The 22,738-nt window shown below is 36.3% G+C and overlaps 2 protein-coding genes across 3 annotated transcripts in view; one reads left to right on the top strand and one right to left on the bottom strand.

Moving 5' to 3' along the window:
* Positions 1-19,029, bottom strand: part of LOC141440824 (uncharacterized) — a 55,515-nt gene extending 36,486 nt beyond the window's left edge. Inside the window, exon 1 of the mRNA XM_074105388.1 lies at positions 18,807-19,029. Coding sequence (XP_073961489.1) covers positions 18,807-19,029 — 223 coding nt within the window. The remainder of the gene's footprint in view (positions 1-18,806) is intronic.
* Positions 18,915-22,738, top strand: part of LOC141438432 (homeobox protein B-H1-like) — a 34,443-nt gene continuing 30,619 nt past the window's right edge. Inside the window, exon 1 of one of the 2 annotated variants that reach the window (XM_074102309.1) lies at positions 18,915-19,460. In XM_074102309.1, coding sequence (XP_073958410.1) covers positions 19,135-19,460 — 326 coding nt within the window. In that variant the 5' untranslated portion in view covers positions 18,915-19,134. The remainder of the gene's footprint in view (positions 19,461-22,738) is intronic. The other variant, XM_074102301.1, reaches the window with a different exon arrangement.

The following is a 22,738-nucleotide window of genomic DNA, read 5'->3' on the forward strand; positions in this document are numbered from 1 at the left end:
TTGTGAGTGAAAATAGTTGACATTTTAAGCGCTACAAATGACATTAAACCTTATCGGGTGGTAAACCAATTTTTGGTCGACTATACCTAACTCTATGAATTAAAGCCTACAGGCTTAGTTTCATTTCATGTAGACAGACCTGACTAAAAATAGGCACTTCCATAATCCGCCAATTGCACTTCGATTAGGTAATTTCGTTTCGTTGCTCTTCAGCACCGTGGGTCTAATGTGTGGGTTATTTTCAAGTAATCTAGGCTAAATTTGCAAATTGTTACTTAACTGGTGCTTGCTCTTCGATCTCTCTCCGTCACGACTATACCCGTGGGCATACGGCGTAGAGTTCAATTTAACAGGTTAGACTAGGTAAGGTTGGCGATATCTTGTTTGGCTGGCTCTTATTGGACGGCCCACTCGTCTGAAAAAATACATAGGTATTTCATCCTTTTAATAATACTGGTCAATCCGGAATTATATTAGTACCTACCTACATGCATGATCTTGATCTTTATTTGAAAGTTGACCGTAATAGGGCTAACACTACACACCCTTAGAAGCTCATGTCAGTTTCTATGGGCGTGTACATGAAAAACAGGGTCGGTATTTCCATGTCAGTATTATTCGGCCGGGTAAAAGAGTGTCACCTGTCAAAACGATCGAGTCAAAGCATCAAAGACACATAAATTCTTTTTTAATGTTTTTTATGCTGGACTATGGAACAACCCGTAACCGACCGGACTGTCGTTATTTGGCGGTAAAGAAAACTCTTTCATTTTTAAAAATTAATTGATGCTACTTAAAAATCTGATATTTTTTCTGTTAATTAGAAAGGTTATTCCTATTGATATGAAAAGTTTCAAGCGATTTTAAATTTTTCAGACATTCCCCATTGATCGATTTGATCCTATCTCTCGCTTTTTTATATTGAAGTGAAAGTGAAAGATCAAAGTCAAGTTCAAATATTTGGAATTCAGTGAGTGGACCTAGCACTGTCCTCAGCATTTAATTTTTTTATTAAAAAGCTACTTTATCTCACGGAGTGAGCAAAATGCGATTTTCCTCACGGATTTATCATAGCAAAACCTGCCTGTTTGAGCTGCTGAGGTGAAAATAAAATTAATCAATGGGTAGTTAGCAGCCCCTAAATATTAGAATAAAATTTTATTTATTTATTTAGGAAAGTACCCAATTCATAACTATATATTTTTGGCTGAATAATTGAAAGAAATCATGCTACCTACTAACGAGTAAAACATATTTATTTTTAATCTTCTCAAAAACTGTAACACTGCTGGAAATATTTACGCTAACCGTATGTTAAGTCGAACTTGTAGCTTACTGGTTCTTACTGAATTTAGAAAGGTCATAAATTAAATGTACATAAATGTTAACTCGATTTAGAAAAAGAAGCCGGAGCATTGCTGTGCAACATTTAAACATTACAACGAAACTTGCATAGTTTCTACACGACAAATCCGAAAAGACCTGAGATAAATGAAAGCAATTACCACGGTCCAAGGAATAGGTATGCACATTACACTACATGCCATTACGTTTTCATGCTTCAAGACATTCTGCCATTGCCCAAGCCCACGCCGTGTCTGATTCCGTCGACATCAATAATTACACCGTCATGCTACCTTCCTGCTTTGTGTATTAGCCCTGTACCTGAATACAGCACAAAATATATAATTAGGAGTTTATGTAATGACAATTAATGGCTGTTTATGTTTGGTTTAGAAATCGGTTAGGAAGTATTTATATATGTAGATACTGTATAGTGAATATTGAACGGGCACATCCATTGCAATAAATAATTAGATATATACCTACAATGGTTTTCGTGTGCATTTCCCTCCAAAGTCGATGTCGCCATTTTTTCAATTTGTCCTGCTGCTAATTAAGTGCATTTCAAATACTTACATTATGGGGCTGTTTCACCATCCATTGATTAGTGTTAACTGATGGTTAAATGTGATGCCGTCTCTATTTATTTTGTTCGAATAGACGGAGACGGCATCACATTTAACCGTCAGTTAACACTAATCAATGGATGGTGAAACAGTCCTTGAATTTATTATGATTATGACATTTTCGTACGACGGCATGGGGCAAAAAAAACATTTATTTAAACAATTATAATAGGTAAAGAAGACTAATGGTTGGTAATATGGTAATGGTAGGAACTTTTAGTAAATCGAGGTTACATTTTTGTTTAGGTACTAAACTATAAAATTTCATTTTTATCTATGCATATGTAGCAACATCAAAAGTACCTAGGTACCTATTTACTGTGCGAACACCAAGTTTCAGTAAATTACCTACAACTCCTATTTACTCATAAATCCCTATATAATATAATCCCTTGAACAACAATGAGCCGAAAAAATAAGTATATGGCTTTATAGCCACATTGGATCCTCGCGCTTGCAACTGGCATATTTTTTCCTCTAATTATTAATTTCACGGTAGATGTCATTTTTTAAGGTCGTGGTAAACTGGTCAAAATACCACAAACAGGACTTATCACGCTAAAACACACGAGTAATACTTATCTCGACGTTTCGACCACATTGCAGTGGCCGTGGTCACGAGTAGAGGGACGGACGGAGTCTACTCCTGACCTCGGCCACTGTAATGTGGTCGGAACGTCTCGAGGTAAATATTACTCGTGTGTTTTATTTAGCGTGATAAGTCCTGTTTGTGGTATTTTGACTATGAGTGAAAATCACGAAAGTTTAAAACGTTATAGTGATAAACTGGGCTCATTAGTCCTCAGTTTTAGAGATTATTCAAAGGTATAAAAACTTGTAAAAGGTATCCAGGTGTTAAATATTCGCTCGGTAGCGAATTGAACTAAATAGGTAGGTACCTACTTTTAATTATCCCATTTAGAATCAGCTCCGAGCCGAGCAATAACGGCGCTACCATTTGTTGGTCGCATCAGCTCGCTGCATTATGCAACAGTTACAAATTGGATGCTAACGTTCGAAGATATACGGACTCTAAAAGAGATATGCAGAAATTATTACAAGTAATTACCTACTTAAGTAAGTTATGTTATGAATAATAAGGAGCTGTTTTAAGGGCATTTCTATCTACCGTTGTACCCTGAGTTTATCTCTCCGAGCTCAACAAAATTTGGAAGGTAGGCTCAGTCCATGATTCCGAGCTGGATAAAGCAGGGTCTCCAGATGTGTCCCCAAAATATTGTATGGATGTGTGCGTTTTTTTACGAAAATTATAAAAAAAAAGTGTAACAATTACTTACACTTTCACATTTTTCTTAGTAAATCTACGGCTTCATTGCACATTTTAATTGCATTGATTGAATGTAAAAATAAGCTAAAGTTTTCCGCTGTGCTGTTGGAAATTTGCGCCACGTTTTAATATATATTTTTTATGTTTCCTTAAGTAGAACAGCCAGTGCATTTAATTAATTTTAAACATAAACTTTTTAAATTACATGTAAACAATTTCACCCATAAAACTTGCCTTGATCGTATCTTGCTTTGTCCTTTATCAATTACAATAATTGCTCAAAGGAAATTGAAACCTTTAAAGATGGTACATAAATGTTTTGAAAATAATAGACATCATAATATGACCAACATGTGCTAAATGAATGCGCATTTTTACTGTCTTGAACGTAAGGAGCGCTTCTTTCCATTTTGCCATGCACGAGTGTACAAGTGGTTGAGGAACAATGGGGAAGTAAAATATAAGAGACTACTTTCGCTCGCGACTTTGCTCTCGTTGTAGAAGTCTAGATAGGTATTAGCTTGCATTCCTTGTTCTAACATATAAAGGGAGACTCTAAGGCAAATCTCAGCTTTCTTTGTCCAGAAGTTTGAGCTGAGCATTGATAAAGTCTGTCGAGAGATCGACTGATTAGTCTGATAGGACATTAACTCACTGTTCTAGATCTATCGCTACTAGTTACCCTTTTTCTAATGCTTTTGAGGGAAGTTTGTCACGCAGTAGTGACCGGGGAAGTTGGCGAGGAAATGAAGAAAGCAGGAGTAGGCAGATAATAAAAGGGCACCTGCGGACAAACAGACGCGGACTTACATATCTAAACAGGTATGCTTTGACACTGTATCAACAATTATAAAAATACATAGTTACTTACGTTTCCGTGCCCAGTTCCTAATTTATGCAAATCAATAATACCTACTGTAGTCCAGCAGTATCACAAGCTAATGAAACTTCACCAACGCACTGCACAACTATTTGAAACTGTATTAGGAAATAAACCTTCCTTCGTATAGGTGTAGTAATGGGCTAGTTAAGGAGTTTTAGGCAATTTATAAGATCTAGGATAAAAGACAGGTATCTGTTCAGCTCGGAAATGCGTTTTATCTTAATAGAATAGAATTAGAATAGAATAGAATTACGTAGAATTATGTTCATTTATCATGACAAAAAAGAATAAACACATTTACAAAATGATTAATAATACAGAAACAAACAAATAAGGATGTGAAGTTCACTCAGCGGTTAATTGTATGGCGGTTCAGAACTCTAGGTATACGAGTGAGCAAGTTTTTATTAGTTGTTAGGAATAGAAAGATAATATTACACGTTTTGTGATTTTGTGGAAAGTGACTATATATCGTACCATAGCGTACATTATCACTATTTAAGTGCTACTCGTAAAACTGTTTGTAGAGGCCATTAAAATAAATGCTGTGGCCACATTGTAGTGCCATAAATATTATATGCGTGAAACTTCAAACAGTATACGGTATTTGACTATTTTTTATATGTTTTATAAATTAAAACTTCACAATTCCTGTTATCGAGTAGAGAAACAATTTTTAAACTACCTTTACAAATAACAAAGTTATAAAGGTTTGAAATTCAAGATTAGACAGAGAAAGACATACTGGCATGTGACGTCACACGCCAGTACCGCCATACTTGCTGCATAGAGAAAAGCGTTTGAGAAAGAGACAGGTATATAGATTTTTCCAAAAATCACTATAATTCCTATTTTCAACTGATTTAAGTTTTCTCCTCGCTGAACACTGTCTGTATATCTATATTATCATAATAATATTAAGATATGGCAAATTCAGGAGTTGTCAAATACCGTATTGGTACCAGTTAATAATTTGTTAAACAGTAAAGAAGAAAGCCGTGGTGGCCTAGTGGTTTTACCTATCGCCCCTTAAGCAGAGGGTCGTGGGTTCAAACCCCGGCTCGCACCTCTGAGTTTTTCGAAATTCATGTGCGGAATTACATTTGAAATTTACCACGAGCTATGCGGTGAAGGAAAACATCGTGAGGAAACCTGCACAAACCTGCGATGCAATTCAATGGTGCGTGTGAAGTTCCCAATCCGCACTGGGCCCGCGTGGTAACTATGGCCCAAGCCCTCTTGTTCTGAGAGGAGGCCTGTGCCCAGCAGTGGGACGTTTATAGGCTGGGATGATGATGATGATTGAAGAAACTGTTGATTTTGAAACTTTTTATTTAAGCTTCATTGTGAACAGTTTAACTATGTAACCTAACCTAATGTAAAGTAATCAATACAGTCATAAAATTTCTGAAGCGTAGCGTTTTTTTTTGTAAGTAGGTGCCTTAAATAAAATATTAAATTAATTAACACCTTGTTGGACCAGAGTAGCTACTACAAAATACCATGAAACATACGAATTAAACATGGTGGGTATTTAAGCAGGATAAGGAAAGTTAAGTAGGTAGGTGGAAGGTAGTGCTATCCACGAAGACGCGTGATTTTGTCAAAATTAGACATTAATGACATTGTATTAAGAACCACGGCACGCGTCATCGTGAATTACTCTACCTATATACCTACCGACTTTAAATATCCGCGCCAAATTTCTTGTCTCTAACCCTGGTGGCATAGATTTCGAAATTTTATCCCGATCCTGTGGGAATATCAGGACAAAAGTGGCCTGTAAGTATATTTATTTATTTATTTCCGGAGAACCAACAGCTTTAATTTACAGAGTAAACTTATTTTATAGTATCAATAAAGCCAATTATAGGATCTCACAAGTAGATATTATTCCAAATTCCCTGTTATCTATCATTATGACTTTCATTTTATTATGCGAGTCGATATGGACCAATAGTAGGATGTAATATATGCATACTACATTGCTGAAATTTAGTTTCTAGGTTTCGCCATGTTTCAACATCCTTGTACCTCGTTGCGATGCATACGCTCAGTCGGAAATTAATGCCCGTTCAAACGTCATAAATTTATTATCCACTGTGCGGTGCGTTAGGAGAGCTACAGCAGACCATGCGTGCGGGCATGGCGATAGAATAGGGTTAGTTAAAGTGTTTTTGACCAATTTTTTTTTAATTCAATGAGGGTTTTCACAGAATCGAAATATCGCTAGATGGCGTTAGTAAGGTGAGGTCCGTTTGACGTTTCACGTTCGCTTATGATTGGTTAAATAACTAAATGAGCCAATCGCAATCAAGACTGAAACGTCAAACGGACCACACAATACTAACGCCATCTAGCGATATTTAGCCTCTGTGAAAACCCTCATTAATTAGTTTAGTATCATAATTTAATACAAGTTAGAAATGAGACACATGAAACACCTACTTTACAATCGTGATCGCGAATGCGTTGCCGAAGGTTGACGGCCTTGTTTTAAGTGATACTTGCTTTTTAGAGGCATTCATGTTGTAGCAATCCGGAAAAATCGCAGCCAATAATGATAAAATACTGTAAATTACTGTAAGATTGTACAAAATAATGCAACACCAATACATCGCTCATTTCATTTTTTTATACCCTCTTTAAGTCTTGTCTTAGATGTTTTAGATCTCATCGAATGAATGACACCTACTACTGCAAATAACTTGCAGTACGTTGTATACCTAAGGAAATAGATGATGTTTTGGCGTTGAAGGGGATCTGATTACGGAAATATGGAAAAAAACGCGTTTTTAGATTAGATGCTGCTATTACCTCACAGCACGTTGCTCGCGAGACATTATACGCATACACCGCTACGCTGTAACAGCAAGAAAATCAGATTAACCATCAACACGCGAGCTCGAGCCTAGCATTCGCAGCAGACACTATCTATATCTACCTATAAAGTTTTTACTCCCGTATAGATAGGCGCTTGCACAACGATCAAAATTATTGTGTGACGTGTACCCACGGTTGCGTCACTCATCTAATAATCTAGGTAAAACAAAGAAAGAAGCAATTAACTAAGTATGTACTTGTTAAGCTGGCTGCAGTAAAAACGCTTGCTAAATTAATGTATGCCACCGACTTCCTGATAATGAGTAATTATTGCAATTACAGTACGGTCAGCGCGTAAGCTGTTATACTTAATTTGGACACGCTTTGTTTAATTAATTATTACCGCTGCTACATGCAAGATGGTAGATGTAACGTTAATTATTTTTATTGTTCTTCATAAATCTATTGCCAGATAAAAACTGTACTTGATGTTTAAAAAATTACCAAAAAACTTTTTCTCGACGCAAGTATTTATGATCATAAAATATATTTTTTTTGACAGATGAATGAGACGAGAGCGAATGCACTCGTACACATCACACCTGTAACTGTTAATGTACCATTTTTGCATAGTTTTGTAATTAAGTGTAAAACTTAAGCCATTCAGCTAATTCGGTCACTGCCTTGGATTTAAAGTGCTTCACATTTACTATAATCTAAATCAGCTAGGCAACAAGTTTCAGCAATTAGGTACATTTGGCACTCATAGGTAACTTAGGTTGGTCCCTTAAGTTGTTGAGTTGCATCTAAAGTCCTAAGATATGTATAATTAAATTAACGTATCTCTATTTTAAATTTGTATAAATTTATGAGTCATTACTAGGTGTTATATATTCAGTAATAAGTTTATAACGCCTCTTTTGATGGATTTATAATAAGTTTAGGACTTTTGTACCTATACATTTAAAGTAAAGTAAAATTAGTATACAAGGCCGCATCGGATCTCTTCATTAGGCCCGGGATGTTTATGGTGTTATAAAGATACGGACAGTCACAACAGTTTAAATGGAGTTAGGTATTTATTACTCCTATCTGAATGTCGTATGCAAATGCAGCCAACAGGTTATCTGGTAACACCACATAAAATGTACTAGTTTGTTACAGAATGAACTTAATATTGTATTAAAATTAATATACAAGAAAAATTTATTCAGGTATAATTTATACAGTATAGCCTATGCCTGCATGGTAACCTCATTCGTTAGAAATGTTTAGTGTTTTCTTTTTTTGCGTTTTTTTTTCTCTTTTCAAATGGAATATTGTGTCGATCTTCACTTTAGTAAAATTGGTTTAATTTTAATGTATGATAAACAGATGGTCCCAGAGGAAGAACAGCGCCTTCGCAAGACCGGCAATATTGACTGATTTGGGACCATTTCGTGACATACAACTTTCTTAAAAAAATAATATCTTTTTGTTATGCTACGCTACTTTGTCACGAATAAATGATTTCTATTAATTTATTTTTTTAGATTGACAGATAAAATCCGCTGCAGTTTATAGACTCCTAAAATAATGAGTAGAACTTAAATCAGGGTGCCACTTTCTTCGTGATTCTTTAATTTTTGACAGCTTTTAAAAATTTTCATGAATTTTTACTTGATTGACTGGACTAATTACTGTATTTTTTTGAGCCGTTCACGATTTTGAATGGCTCCCGACTTTTGAAATTTAAGTTACCTAACATAGTTCAAGATATACTTATTTTGTTATTATTCCTTTTCAGTTTTTATTTCAGATAATTATTTGTATGAAAAATACGAATGTTTGTTCTCGGCTCTTGGGTGTTTAATATGTATTTAAGTATGTATCTATCTATATAATTATATTTATCCGTTGCTTAGTACCCATAACACAAGCTTTGCTAAGCTTACTTTGGGACTAGGTCAATTGTTGTGAATTGTCCCTTGATATTTATTTATTTATTTATTTAAAGTTTTTTAAGGCACTTGGTGTTTTTGATTTATTCACATCTCACTTTTACGTAATTCCTTCATGATCTGTAATAACTATATCTTGAACATTTATTATTATTATATAAAATACTTAAGCTGTGAAGTAACTGATAGTATACAGATGTAATAATGATTCTCCATCGTTTTTAATAGAAAATTTCGTATTTATCTTGCTTTCTCAACTAGATTACTGAAGTTTACTGAAGCTAATTGAGGAAACAAGTAAAATACGAAATTATCCGTCAAAACAAGATGGATAAAATTTATTCAATAGATCCGTAATAATATTCGCAATACGAGTTGGTTTGTTGTCTGTACATTGTGGGGTGGGTCGGGCGTGCATTGTGTCATCCGCGCTCATCGATTACGTGGGAACCCAGAACCTTACGCCTGACAACAGAGAGCATACGTCTTCATTAAAATATCAACCTAGATTATGTTTATTGGTGAAAGCATAAGACGGTACGAGATGATTATAAATTAAAAGGAAATCATGTTACACCACACTTTTTAATAAGTATGCAATTGGATTTTAATTAAGTAACGATTGGAGAGTGATGAGCTGAAGAGGCACTGCGGATTTTTGAACGACAATATAGCACGCGATTGTTCTTCGGGTGACCCTTTTGTGGAGGTTGGACCTGCCTAACTGGTAAATTATCCTGAAGTAAAGATAATGGTCCACAACCTCGTGTGCATCATTCCTAACTATGTATAACCGGAATATTTCTAACATGAACATTGGACACGACATAGTCTTGCCTATATTCTTTTTAGGATCTACCTGTTGGGAAGCGATACCTACTGAGGCCACTGAGCATAGTACAGTCAAGTACTTTAATTCATGGGCCACTATGGAACCTTTTCAAAGGAATAGTCATTACGACTTTCCTTGTTAATTAATGCGATGTCACTATGACGTTTACTGTGAAATGTTTCCATGGTGGCAATGAATTAAACTCCTTGACCGTACATATATTTAGTTCATCTTTCTGACATAGGCCGGATGATATACAAGGTGTTAATTAAATAACTGAAAACCTTAGACATCCCAAATATATATATACCTAGTCAGTTGATTGCATTTATTTTTGAATACCGCATCATTATTTTAAAAGATATTCCTCTGTTTTGCTTAGTCAGTAATTCTACTTCATTTCTAACTCTACGCTTATAATTTGTTATAATTTGTGCTTGTCAGGTGCGCTTTGACGTTTTTAAAAGAAAATCATACATTGACAGCAAAACGGCCAGTATTAAATTATCGAAGTAGTATGCAACCTCGCTAAAATATTTCATTGACGCATGTTGTAACTTTTAGACTGGGCGCAATAAAAAAAGGATTTTAAATCGCAAACTAATTTAAAACATAGTGTAATCGATTCTCCTCTCGACTCTGATTAAACTACTTTCTGGTTTTCAGTTATTTAATTAACACCTTGTATACTTATAGATGCGCTCCACTGCTGGGCGGGCACAGGCCTCCTCGCTGAGAAGGCTTGGGCTGTACATAGTTTGAGAATTTCACACTAACCATAAAATAACTTTGAAGGTGTGTGCAGGCTTCCTCACAATATACTGTGTGTGGTCTGTAATATGAGCAAATAATTAAAACATAGATCATACTCGTCAAACTGCTGAATAACATTAGTTCAGCCATTTTTAAAAATAGTTAGTTTTTGGGGTTCCGTAGTCAAAATGGCAAAAACGGAACCCTTATAGTTTCGCCATGTCTGTCTGTCTGTCTGTCCGTCCACGGCTTTGCTCAGGGACTATCAATGCTAGAAAGCTGTAATTTTGCACGAATATGTATGTAAACTATGCCGACAAAATGGTACATTAAAAAAATTAAAAAATATATATTTTTAGAGTACCTACCATAGACGTAAAGAGGGGGTGTTTTTTTTTCTCATGCAACCTTCTATTATGGGGTATCGTTGGATAGGTCTTTTAAAATCATTAGGGGGTGGCTAAATGATTTTTCGATTCAGTGATTTGTTTGCAAAATATTCAACTTTAGTGCAAATTTTCATAAAATAGAGCGCCCCCCTCCTGCAGCCTAAGGTATAAAATATACAGACGTAAACTTGGAATATTCCGTACAAAAATATTACTTTACATTAGAAAAAAATATTTTAGAAAAATATTACTTTATATTTTCGTAATGGCTACGGAACCCTATTTTGAGCGTGTCCCACACGCTCTTGGGTGGTTTCCATTTTTATTACACTTTTAAGTTTATTTGAAGAAGCAATGTAAAGCAAAATGCTTGATGCTTGTAGCGTGACCGGCGACGTCAGATGTGTTCTAGGATGGCGTACATTGATAGCAGTATTTATTTTGTATGAAAAAAGGAAGATTCAAAGGCTCCATTATTTTTAAAAGTCGCTGAACTAATGTTGTTCAGTTTGAAGAGGAGGATCTATGTTTTAATTTTTTGCTCGTATTACAGGCCACACCCGGTATATTTGAAAGTTTGTAGGTACCCATCGTGTTCATGCTCGGAGGGCACTGTAGTCGAAATTAAATTAAAATGTTTATCACGTATGTAGATAGGTATGTCGCAATGACCTCTAGCAGCGCATAAAAAGACGTAGGAGACTGAGTAAGAAAGTTGTGGTGTTTATTTCAATTTGTGTAAAAAGAACGGTTTTTTGGGATGCATCTCCGAAATTAAGAAGCCTGCATTGTTCAAGCAAAAATTTTTGTTATGCACTTTTTATTTACGTACAATTCATTGATCGAGGAAAGAGCCAGCCCTATGATGGTCACCTGTGAAACATTATTAGCTCTGTAAAAAAAATTTGCTGTATCCAACAAATTTATACTTAAGTAATCTTTTGATTATTTTTAACGATATTGCTCGTGATACATGGTAGTTATCATATGTAATTCAGTTGATGCCTCCATATTTTTGTATCATGTCCAAGTAAGTATGAAAACTAGTGAAATATCGCACGCAGATGATTAACCCCAAGGGTTCCGTATTAGCCAATAAGAACAATAAACAGGATATTATTTATAGTATTAGCAGAAATAACAATCGTACCGGATGGTGAAACATTTTTTTCTTGACTTCCGATTCCTGATCAACTCTATAACGACTGGGTTTTTTCGGCACACAATTAACATTAAAGACCAGCGGCAGCGGAATATATAATGAAGCGTTGAAATTATTACAAACAATTCCCTGGAAATCGATAGCAATAAGCCGCACGATAACGGGAGCGGAAACGCACGATAAATGCTCTAGTGCGCTAAGTTATACGTCGGCTAATATATTTATATTATCATTTGAGATTATCATATTTGTATTATAAATTGCGAATGCTTCGCATAAAAGTGGTCATGATTAGAGTTTTTCAGCGCTAAGCGGCGGCGAGCACCGTGAAATTACTGCCAACGCACACGTAAACACTACAGTTTTTCTGTCCGTCTATCGGCAGCGCAGGCCCGGTGGTAGGACCACTACACTCCCGCTTTGGTTCTGTGAGAGCTTTCGCATGGTTCCGTCACCCACGTAAAGTTGTACACCGACTGGAGGAGTGAGGGCTGATTTTTTTTATCACTTCTGTGAATTTTTTACCACTCTTGAATGACGTTTCACAGATAAAATTGTAATAGGTAGTTGTTTGTGATATGAGGTTGGTAAGTAAGGTTTTACAAATGAGGCGACGAGTGGTTTTCATCGTCACGAGTTTGTAAAACCTTGCCAACCGTGTATCACACGACGTTTTTCAATACATTTGTGAGAAAATAGGCAATTAATAACACAAAATTGATAAATGAAAAAAAAACAGCGCAAAGTTTTACAAAACTGGCGCGTCCGTAATGCGCATGCGTAAGTTTTTTTAAATTAGGTTAACTAAAATTATCAGGCAAAGGTTCTACGCGTTCAGCCACTGCGATTTTTCGGGAAACAATAATGTACAGCTCGGAATGTACGCACAATAATGTACGACATGATAATCCGAAGCATTTTATTGGTTCCGATTATCATGCCATACAATATCATGGTCGCGCATTATCAGAGCGTACAAAATATTGCGCGCGCTGTAGGTAATATCACTATATGTGCGACGTGATAATCTGAATCCAATCGATTCGAATGCCCATAGATTTGTGTTAGGTTGTGTTAGGTCCAGTTGTGACCACAATGCGCAAGCCGAGCGAGCGTAGCGAGCGTGCCGCGGCAGCGACCGGCGAAGCGCCAGAACCAAATTAAGTTATTTTCTACTAAATTTATTAATATTCGGTGTACACGAAAAAAATGGTCGGTATTTTCCCAAAAATAGCTCGAGCATTATTATAAGCACGGATTATCAGGCCGTGCATTAACAAGTTGTACATTACCTACACTCGTGCTTGTTCGGTACGGGGTGCTAATGCACGGCACGATAATCCGTGTAATAAAATCGGTATTTTCCCAAAAATAGGTCGAGCAATATTATAAGCACGGATTATCAGGCCGTGCATTATTCGAGCGTGCATTAACAAGTCGTACATTAACTACACCCATTTTTTCGAATAAATAAAAGGTGGAAATCATTAAAATCTGAGGTACCTAATTAAATTACAGTTTATAATAATTACAATCAATTTTGCAAATTCATTACTTAGTTTTGTATATATATATACATTTTTCTACGTATAAGTCCATATTTTTTATTTTTGTCATTTAAAACTCTTTGCTTGTAAACTTTTAAAATGGAGAATTAAATAAAACTGTATAAAAATCGCACTAGCGCGGTAAAATGAACTTACGAGCCATAATTATGTATAAGTACATCCTTTGAGAGTGATATTTTCGAGCAAATGTATTGAAAAAATTGTTTCATTAACTTCGGTCTCCCTCAGAGCAATATTAAAAGCACGAAATGTCTTAAATAACTTCTCAAAAACGGCAATTATTATAAATATTTCGTAGTAAATATTTAGTTTTGGTCGTTCATTAAAATTATAGTACATAAATATTTTTAAATTTAACCTTTACCTACAAGTTTTTACTTATTAAACTCGATTGCCATCTTTGAGTAAGACTATTAGTGGTCACTGGTAATAAATTCGATGAAGCACTTGAGAATAAACATCGCAATATGTACTCCGCGATTAAAGAGCCAACCGAGCGTGTAATGAAACTTCGAGTCCACGCGGAGTGACCGACTCGGGAAGCGTTTTTCCTTGAACTAGCTATTTATCAAACATAATGGTTCTATTGACCTAAGTAAACATTTTTTACCCTCGTGTTTAATAATAAACATTAAAGTATTATATCAACGTAATGTTTCCATATCCCGACATACTTAGGTATGGGACTTTTTGCTACCTCTTGGAAATAAAAAGTAATTGGTGCAATTAATTTGTTGAGACGCGAACAATTAACCGGCTTACATTAGTATTGTTTTTTGGGGCGTCATTAGACTGATCCGGGTTTTGAAATTCTAACAAACGCGAAGCACATAAACTCACTCAATTGTAATTGTAGTTACATTAAAAGCAGTGAACGTCTTGTGCCGATCATGTATGAATTATACCTACAATCTTCTCAATAGGTAACATAGGTACACATTTTTATATACAATTTAGAGATGTGTTTAATCTTTAAATTGTCATATAAACTAATGCGTAATCAATCACAGTCAAGCAATGGTGTAAAAACCTCCAAGGTAAGAAATGGATAATAATATAATTTCTAATTTCCGAATGCCCAGCAAAAAGTAATAATTATTTATGTTAATAATTTTAAATTAAATTAAATTTCAAGAGAAGTTAATTAGTGGACAGCGGCAAAACCAGACACGGATTGCGCCGGGACACTGCCAAGTCATACTTTACAGCACAAATACACACACATCGACCTTTAATTATCTTCTGTTTTCAGTGCTGGCCAAGTCGCATCATAACAAAAGTACACCTCAACTTTACAGTATTTGGGCGTTTTCAAAAAAAAGTGTACCCTTTTATTATTTTTGAAATTTTGCAAAAAATATGGTTTTTCCTACTCAGAATCAAGAGCACAATCCATTCCGATAATTTAAAAAAATGTCCGCAAAAAAAGTTTCAGTTTTGCGACGATTTTTCCATACACTTAGTATGGGCGTGACAAAACCGACTCATAAAATTTTGTATGAAAAATGGGGATTTTTTTAAACGATATGGGAATCGATTGTGCTCTTGACTCTGAGTAGGAAAAACCATATTTTTTCCAAAAATTCAAAAAAAAGGAAAGGGTACACTTTTTTTTAAAACGCTCATTTATACTTTCCTCAGGAGTGCACTCATAAAGAAGTAGGTACACGTATTGTTTAAAAGAGTTTAAGACAATTTACATGCAAGGCAATCGGGACACTATTATAGAATTTCACGTAGCTTACAATAAAATATTTGCTTAATTTTTGTAGACGAAATTTAGGGACAACAAGTCAGTGCTCATTACGGGTGTTGAGATCAAATATAAATAGGTACAGATATTTTATTCAGTCCATAAAATTGCTTTGAGTGTTCTTGGTACAGTCAAGGGCAAAGATATCGACACGGCCAAAGTTACAAAAATATGTATACACGACTTTATGCACTTAACATTAAGGCTGTGTGTACATCATTTTGCAACTTTGGCTGTGTCGATATCTTTGCCCTTGACTGTACTTACATTATTTGTGGTTTATTGGTATAGATAGGTATATGGTAAATACATGGTAAAATCATCTGCCATCCTGCGCCATCTGACCCCCGTATATACTGATGTAAACTGTATCACGGTGGGTCAGGATCATGTACTACGTCTGGCACTATCTTAAGGAACTTGATATTCTTGTGTGTATTGTAAACAATATCACATCATGCAAGTATGTAGTGTAAAGCTTCTGTGCGGATGTTTATTTCCTTCAAGCGTTTAATCTTGGGAGCCAGGTTGTAAATAGACAAAATTACCCTCTTATGTAGAATGACGATTGTTTCCGAAATCAACATGCCGTAAGACCGAAAATAATGTTGATCATCATTCGAATTGTAATTGTGAGTGATGTGGTTAGAGTAGTGTGCAATTCTATAAAAAAAATGAAGACGAGGGCAGTTTTTCGCCCACCAACGGTCGCGGCGAGTAGCTGAGCAGCAAAATCGCTGGCGCCCAGTTCACCGCTGGATTCCCATTCGAACTCACCTGAGAAAGGAGCTGCGAATTGGTTCGAAACATGTCGGCCTTATCACGACCATTAATACATGAGCGACCCGACCAAGGTATTTTAATAAAATTATTTAGAAACTAGATGAGACAGACACAAACAAACGAGATTGAGGACCAAATCTAAATAGCAACTATAAAATAAATGTTAGTTCAAATGAATGGTTTCAAAGAAGTGACTGGGCCCAAGGGGTCCATATTCATCCGAGGGGAGCTTTAATCAGATATTGAGGGTTCATTACTGCAGGCTTAGGCAACTTTTAGCTTATATTATGTATGTAGTATGGAGAAATTATAAACTATGAGAGATAGCGAAATCTGTTCTTAGGAACCATGGCGTCGATTTCTAATTGAATTAAAATTACATTTATTTATATAAAATTGACGCCATGGTTCATAACAACCGATTTCGCTATCTCTCATAGTTTCTAGCTTCTCCCTACTGACTCATTTGGATTGACCACCTTGTACCTATAGGTATAAGCAGGGGATGACGTAGTTTTCTGATAATGATAGATATTTTTTTTAATCTGTTTTGTCGGTTCTGTAGTTTCAGAGGTTAGCTTTTACATACAAACAAATAAAACAAGCAAAAATTCGGTCTTTAATTAATATACTCGTACTTAATTAGTAACAAAAACACAAAATAAGTAAACAAGGTGTTAAGAAATAAAAAGAATTTGGAGGCCTAGGTACTACAAATAAACACAAATAATGAAAAGAAACCAAACAATGTCAAATAAAACATACCTACGTCAAAATAAATTAAATAAATAAAATCAACTTAAACCTATAACACAAAGGACAAACTGAAACCTAAACTACAAGCGGATTTTTGTCGTCAGAGCCTTCGTCATGGCAGAAGAGTAGCTTCCCTGTCGGTATTCTACAGGCTACATTTCGGAGAATGTGCTTCGGAACTGCACGACCCTATTCCACCTGCTCCTTTCTTCCACAGGTCGACCAGAAGTAGGCGAGGTCTCCACCCTTACGTTGTCAGTGTTCCCAAAATCCGCACAAAGCTTTTTCGCTCTTCCTTCATCAACCGCACAGCAAAAAAGTGGAATTCCCTGCCTTCGACTGTGTTTCCTGAACACTACAATTTGGCCGCTTTCAAGTCCAGGGTGAATGAGCATTTACTAGGCAAGCGTGCTCCATCGTAGGCCTCATCCTCGCTTTCCATCAGGCGTGATTGTGGCCAAACGCAAGCATATACTGTATATAAAAAAACCGTCATTCCGCGTCGTACCCGGCTCAAAAGTGCCCATAAAACCAGCGCAGCAGCATTTCCCCGCTGTATGGCCAGCGCTACCTGCTGAACCAGGTACGACCCGGAACGGGGGTCGCAACCCCTGACCCGCAGCCGACAGACCAGCCCCCACACCAAAGATTTGGCTTCAGCCCCCCAAGGACCAGCCGTTTCGACCGTAAAATGCACGAAGTCATACTTCGGCTCCAAAGCTGAGTATTTGAGGTGCTGAGGTGTTAATTAAATAACTGGACACCTCAGGCACCCTTGCGAAACCCAGTATAATTTTCATCTGCATGTCCAAATCTGACACTCTTCGCATTGAAGCCAGTCCTCGACGAGAACTGTTTTTAAAATGTTTTTGCTATACCTACCTACCCGTGAATGATGTCATTGTCGTTTACCAGCCGTTTCTTATTTTTGACTGGTAACATAATTAATGATACATAGTCAGTCTACCTGATACTTTTCAGACAACTTTTATACAATCATTACATACTTAATTAAATTGGCCATCTCTCCTTTTTCCACGGGAGAGATGACCATAGGTACGTTACGTAGAATAAAAAAAAGTAAAAGCACGACATGCATTATTTTGGGTTTAGAACGAAATATTGCTCTTATATTTGCAACAAATACTAAAACCATCATTACCTACTTTGAGAAACTAGAATCATAACCACGTAAAACAAGAGCACTCTTAAAAATATTTGTACCAGAGAAAACAAAACAACAGGATTTTATCTAACGTTTTAAACTTTCGTGATTCTCACTCATAATCAAAATACCATAAACGGGACTTATCACGCTATTTTTACACGAGTAATATTTACCTCGACGTTTCGGCAACGTTACAGTTGCCGTGGTCAATATTACTCGTGTAAAAATAGCGTGATAAGTCCCGTTTATGGTATTTTGATTAGGATTTTATCTAATTTTCAATTTTATTTCCCCAAAATGTTGGCTATACCGTAGCTCCCACCCATGATAAAAACTGAACTAAACGGTAACTGTAGGCGTAAAGTCAATGCTTCTATGTATTATTTCGATTGGCCATCTCTCCTTATGGCCATCTACCCCGGCGGAATTACCTACCCTATTATTGAAATGTTTTTTAACATTGAGATGTTATTCTAAATAGTGCAGTTGATAGTAGAAACTCTTCAGTAAGTATCTACACAACTATGCGGTGACACCGTATCCTCAATTCGACTGGCGTGAACCAATTACGAGTTTACAGTGTCGCCAACTTTCAGTAAAACACCGCAATAAAGTGCGATATCCCGCTGCGAGAACGCTTTATTTTCCTATAAAAGCGTTTTATCCACGTATAAAAGCTTAAATCCGCGCGGAGCTTTCTCCGGCGGGCAAAAAGAGTATTAGGGCGCCCGGAGCAACATGGCAGCGGCACGCCCCTCGCGGGGCGCGGCGCGGCGCCATTGGCCGGCGCCGCCTCCCGCGCCGCGCCCGCGCCGGCCGCGCGGCTCGGCCGCAGTCTGTGCCGGCCCGACGACCGCGCGCCACTCAGCCCGCCACACTCGCGCCGCCCGCGCCGCTCGCACCGAACTGCTGTCGCGCGACGAACACCGACCGGTACTACAACCGCCAAGTGAACTTGCATTGCGAGTGACCAGTGAACTTTTAAGACTGCGATCGGGTGTGAACTTGTCCAATAAATAAAACATTGCGAACATTTTGAAAAGTACGCCATAAGTTTAGCGAGCGCATGCGATGCGCGCGCGGAAGTGTCTCTACGCTAGAGCTTTGCACCACTGAGCCGGGGTGCGATGTGGGTGCGGTGACGGGTGCAGCCGAGCAGGTCAGCGAGCCGGGTGGCTGGTCGGGGCGTGCTGGATGCGGTAAGGGGCGCGGCGGGCGAGGCGAGCCCCGCCGGTGCCGGCGGCGCCGTGGCGATGACGGTGCAGCGCGACGAGCGCGAGGCGCGCGCGCCGCGCACCAGGTTCATGATAACCGACATCCTGGACGCCGCGCCGCGCGACCTCAGCGCGCACCGCGATTCCGACTCCGACAGGTCCGCCACCGATTCACCAGGTTAGTTGTACACACATTGACGCCGGGATTTCACACTACGAGTGCTCTAAGTGGCAATACATTCTCGAAACTTGAATGATCAATCTCTTAGGTAATATATTATTACCCCACATTGCAGTCTGTCTGTAGCTACTCAAATGATTTAATTCGTGCTGTGAAAACCTGGTTTATTAATCTCATAATATTTTTTTCCACATGGTTGAAATACATATAGAGCACACACCTAGTGCTTAGATCCCAATAGTTCTTGGGTTCCTATCCATACGTAGGGCAGAAAAACACTATCTACCGTTTTTAAAACGTACCGCGGCAATACGTGGCAGATTGTATTTAAACAATTAAAAAAAAAAGTTTACACTTACCACCGTCTCCCTAAGCATGTTCTATTAGTAGATAACAAACCCAAATATAAACTAGTGGTTAGGTATAATAAACCCTTTAAATGATCTCTACAATTCAACTCAGGTGACTGAGCGTAGCTCGTCGTAGCGTAGGTACCTACTGTAGAGTTCATCGGAGAACCTGAAAATAACAGTTACTTAAAAATAAAAAGCACTAACGTACAAAATCAACATAAATGAACGGCTCTAAAAATACATTTATAATCAGTATAAAATAAAGGTACATGAACTTTAGGCTTAATGAGGTATGAAATATTAATTAACCTTGTTCAACTTTAATCCTATTTATTTCAGCTATATCCGGCTTTAATTAAATGTATGTTTTTGTTTATTGATGTGATCTGCTTGCCATGCGAAGGCTCAATTGGAATCTCTTTTGAGATTTATGCTTATTCTTGTTGTATTGGGACTTAATCTAAAATACATTCCATAAATACTGCGTACCTAAAAAGGATTTTTCTTAAATTGTTTATTATGATTGAAACTAGCAGTTAGTTATCGGGCCCGGTGTTTTATATTTAGGTATAATTAACTGCTAGTTAAGTCCCCGTATTCCAAGAATCTATTCATGTAATTGTGACTTACTTTGCCAGCATTTAGATTTCTACTGGGCGGAGTCAACGAGTTGGTGGACACTGCAACTGCGGAAAGGTGATGATGATGGTTGACGTTGGGGACCGTCAGCTTAATAAGTTTAATGACATTAAATGTACCTACATATATGGATATGAGATAGGCAACGTACATATATGATAGCCATAAAAGTGACTCTACCTTTTTATTTATTTGTATTTTTTTGTATGTTTATTTAGTATTATCAATGAAAATTTACAGAATTACAGTTGATACCAATATAGTTAAAATATATTGTTTTTAGTACCTACTTAGGAAAGTACCAGCTATAAAATTATCTTAGTTATTATCCATAACTATCTATTAAGATTTGATTTAACAATTTTTCTAAACAAAATCCTTTCCGTACCTACCTGCCTGTAAATTAACTTAATATTGAGCTATTCAAATCAAAATGTTTACTTTGTTTTTTTTTTTGGGAATATTAGTGATTGAGTTAAGTTGCTAATTTCTATTATTTCTAAACAATATAAAGGTTTCTACTTTTTAAAAGTCCGTTTAAATATATTTATGTTGTTTTTATCTTATTTTGGTAGAGTCACTTTTTTGTTTATCGTATAGGTAGGTAGATAGGTAGTTAAAAGTTTTTTTTGCAGAACACCGTAGGTGTTTACTATGTAGGTAGGTAATAATGTACATAATTACAGTTATGATGTACCTTTATTAAAAAAAATAATTGTTTCTACTCGTTGCAACATTTTGTAGAGCAGACAAAGACAGAAAACACCCGGGCTTCATTAATGCTGTCATTATTTAAACATAGAAATCATTACTTGCATTAAAACAACCATTAAAATATTTTCTGTCAATAGTTTAGTTAGTCGGGGTTAAAAAACTGATACCGTGCCTATACATAGTAGAAGATCCGATTTTGAAAAGATCATCACCGGTCTGATAATGGTATAAAATGTATTTTATAATAAATTTTGTATATTAGAAAATATATTAAAAATGCTTTTGCTAAAAAAATCCTGGACTAGCAATACGGTATTCAACAACTCTTGAATTTGCCATATCTTAATATTATTATGAAAATATAGATATACAGAACTTAAATTGGTTGAAAATTGATTTTTTAGTATTTTTTTAAAAATCTACATGCCTGTCTCTTTCTCAAACGCTTTTTTCTATGCAGCAAGTATGGCGCTACTTGCGTGTGACGTCACATGCAAGTATGTCTTTCTCAGTCTAATCTTGCCTTTCAAACCTTTATAACTTTGTTATTTGTAAAGGTAGCTTAAAAATTGTTTCTCTATTCGATAACAGGCATTGTGTAGTTTTAATTTATAAAACATATACAAAATAGTCAAATACCATATTTTAATTAAATTAAATGCAGACAACCCTATATCAACGTGTTCACAATAAAACAGCGCTAACGTTGATATACAATTTGTTCTTTTATCTAATCAAGTGAAAGTAACTGTCATCGACATAACTGTTTAAGTTTATACCTACCTGGCAACCCAGTAGTTCGTTCAGGTACACATAAAAGCAAACCCAACGTCTACATATTCTATAGGTAGGTTTCATACTTTAAGTCAATATAAAGTTTTCTTATTAAGTCGATGATGCAACAAAAGTCTACTAAAAATCATTTTTTTAAATAAATAATAATTAGCCTGTCCAGGATTTTTTTTAGCAAGTTAATTTTTAATATATTTTAATATACTATTTTTTTATAAAATAGGTTTCATTCTGTTATCAGATCGGTGAGATCTTTTCAAGTTCGGATCTTAGACCAACATAAGTGTACCTTATTGCAAGTACAGAAGGTAGGGACTTTGGATTACTGAACTGACACACAAGGTTATTTAATAAGGTGTGTCGCGCATTTCTATTAGTAAATCATAACTCCACAAAAAATAATACTTTAATTTTACCTATACATACAGCTGATGTTCAGAAACTTCTGGGCTTTACCAAGATTTTGGTTGTTATGACATAAATGTAGACACTAAGTGCCTAAAGTAATATAAATTTTTATCTGCAAATTAAATTAGATAGGTACCTAGAGAATAAACAACGACGCAATTCTTTAAAAATAAAGGTAATTATGGAACAGTGATCAAAAAAAATATTACAAAATCTATCTGTATTAAAAAACAGAAATGTTGCGTTATAATAAATCATTCACTTCATTTACGCTTTGTCTTATTATATATTCAAGCCGTCGCAGGTTACTAAACACGAGTTGTAAAACATAAAAAGTGCATTAAAGCCAGCGCGGGCGCAGCTCGACGG

This window comes from Choristoneura fumiferana, chromosome Z, assembly GCF_025370935.1.
Source record: "Choristoneura fumiferana chromosome Z, NRCan_CFum_1, whole genome shotgun sequence".
NCBI classification, from domain to species: domain Eukaryota; kingdom Metazoa; phylum Arthropoda; class Insecta; order Lepidoptera; family Tortricidae; genus Choristoneura; species Choristoneura fumiferana.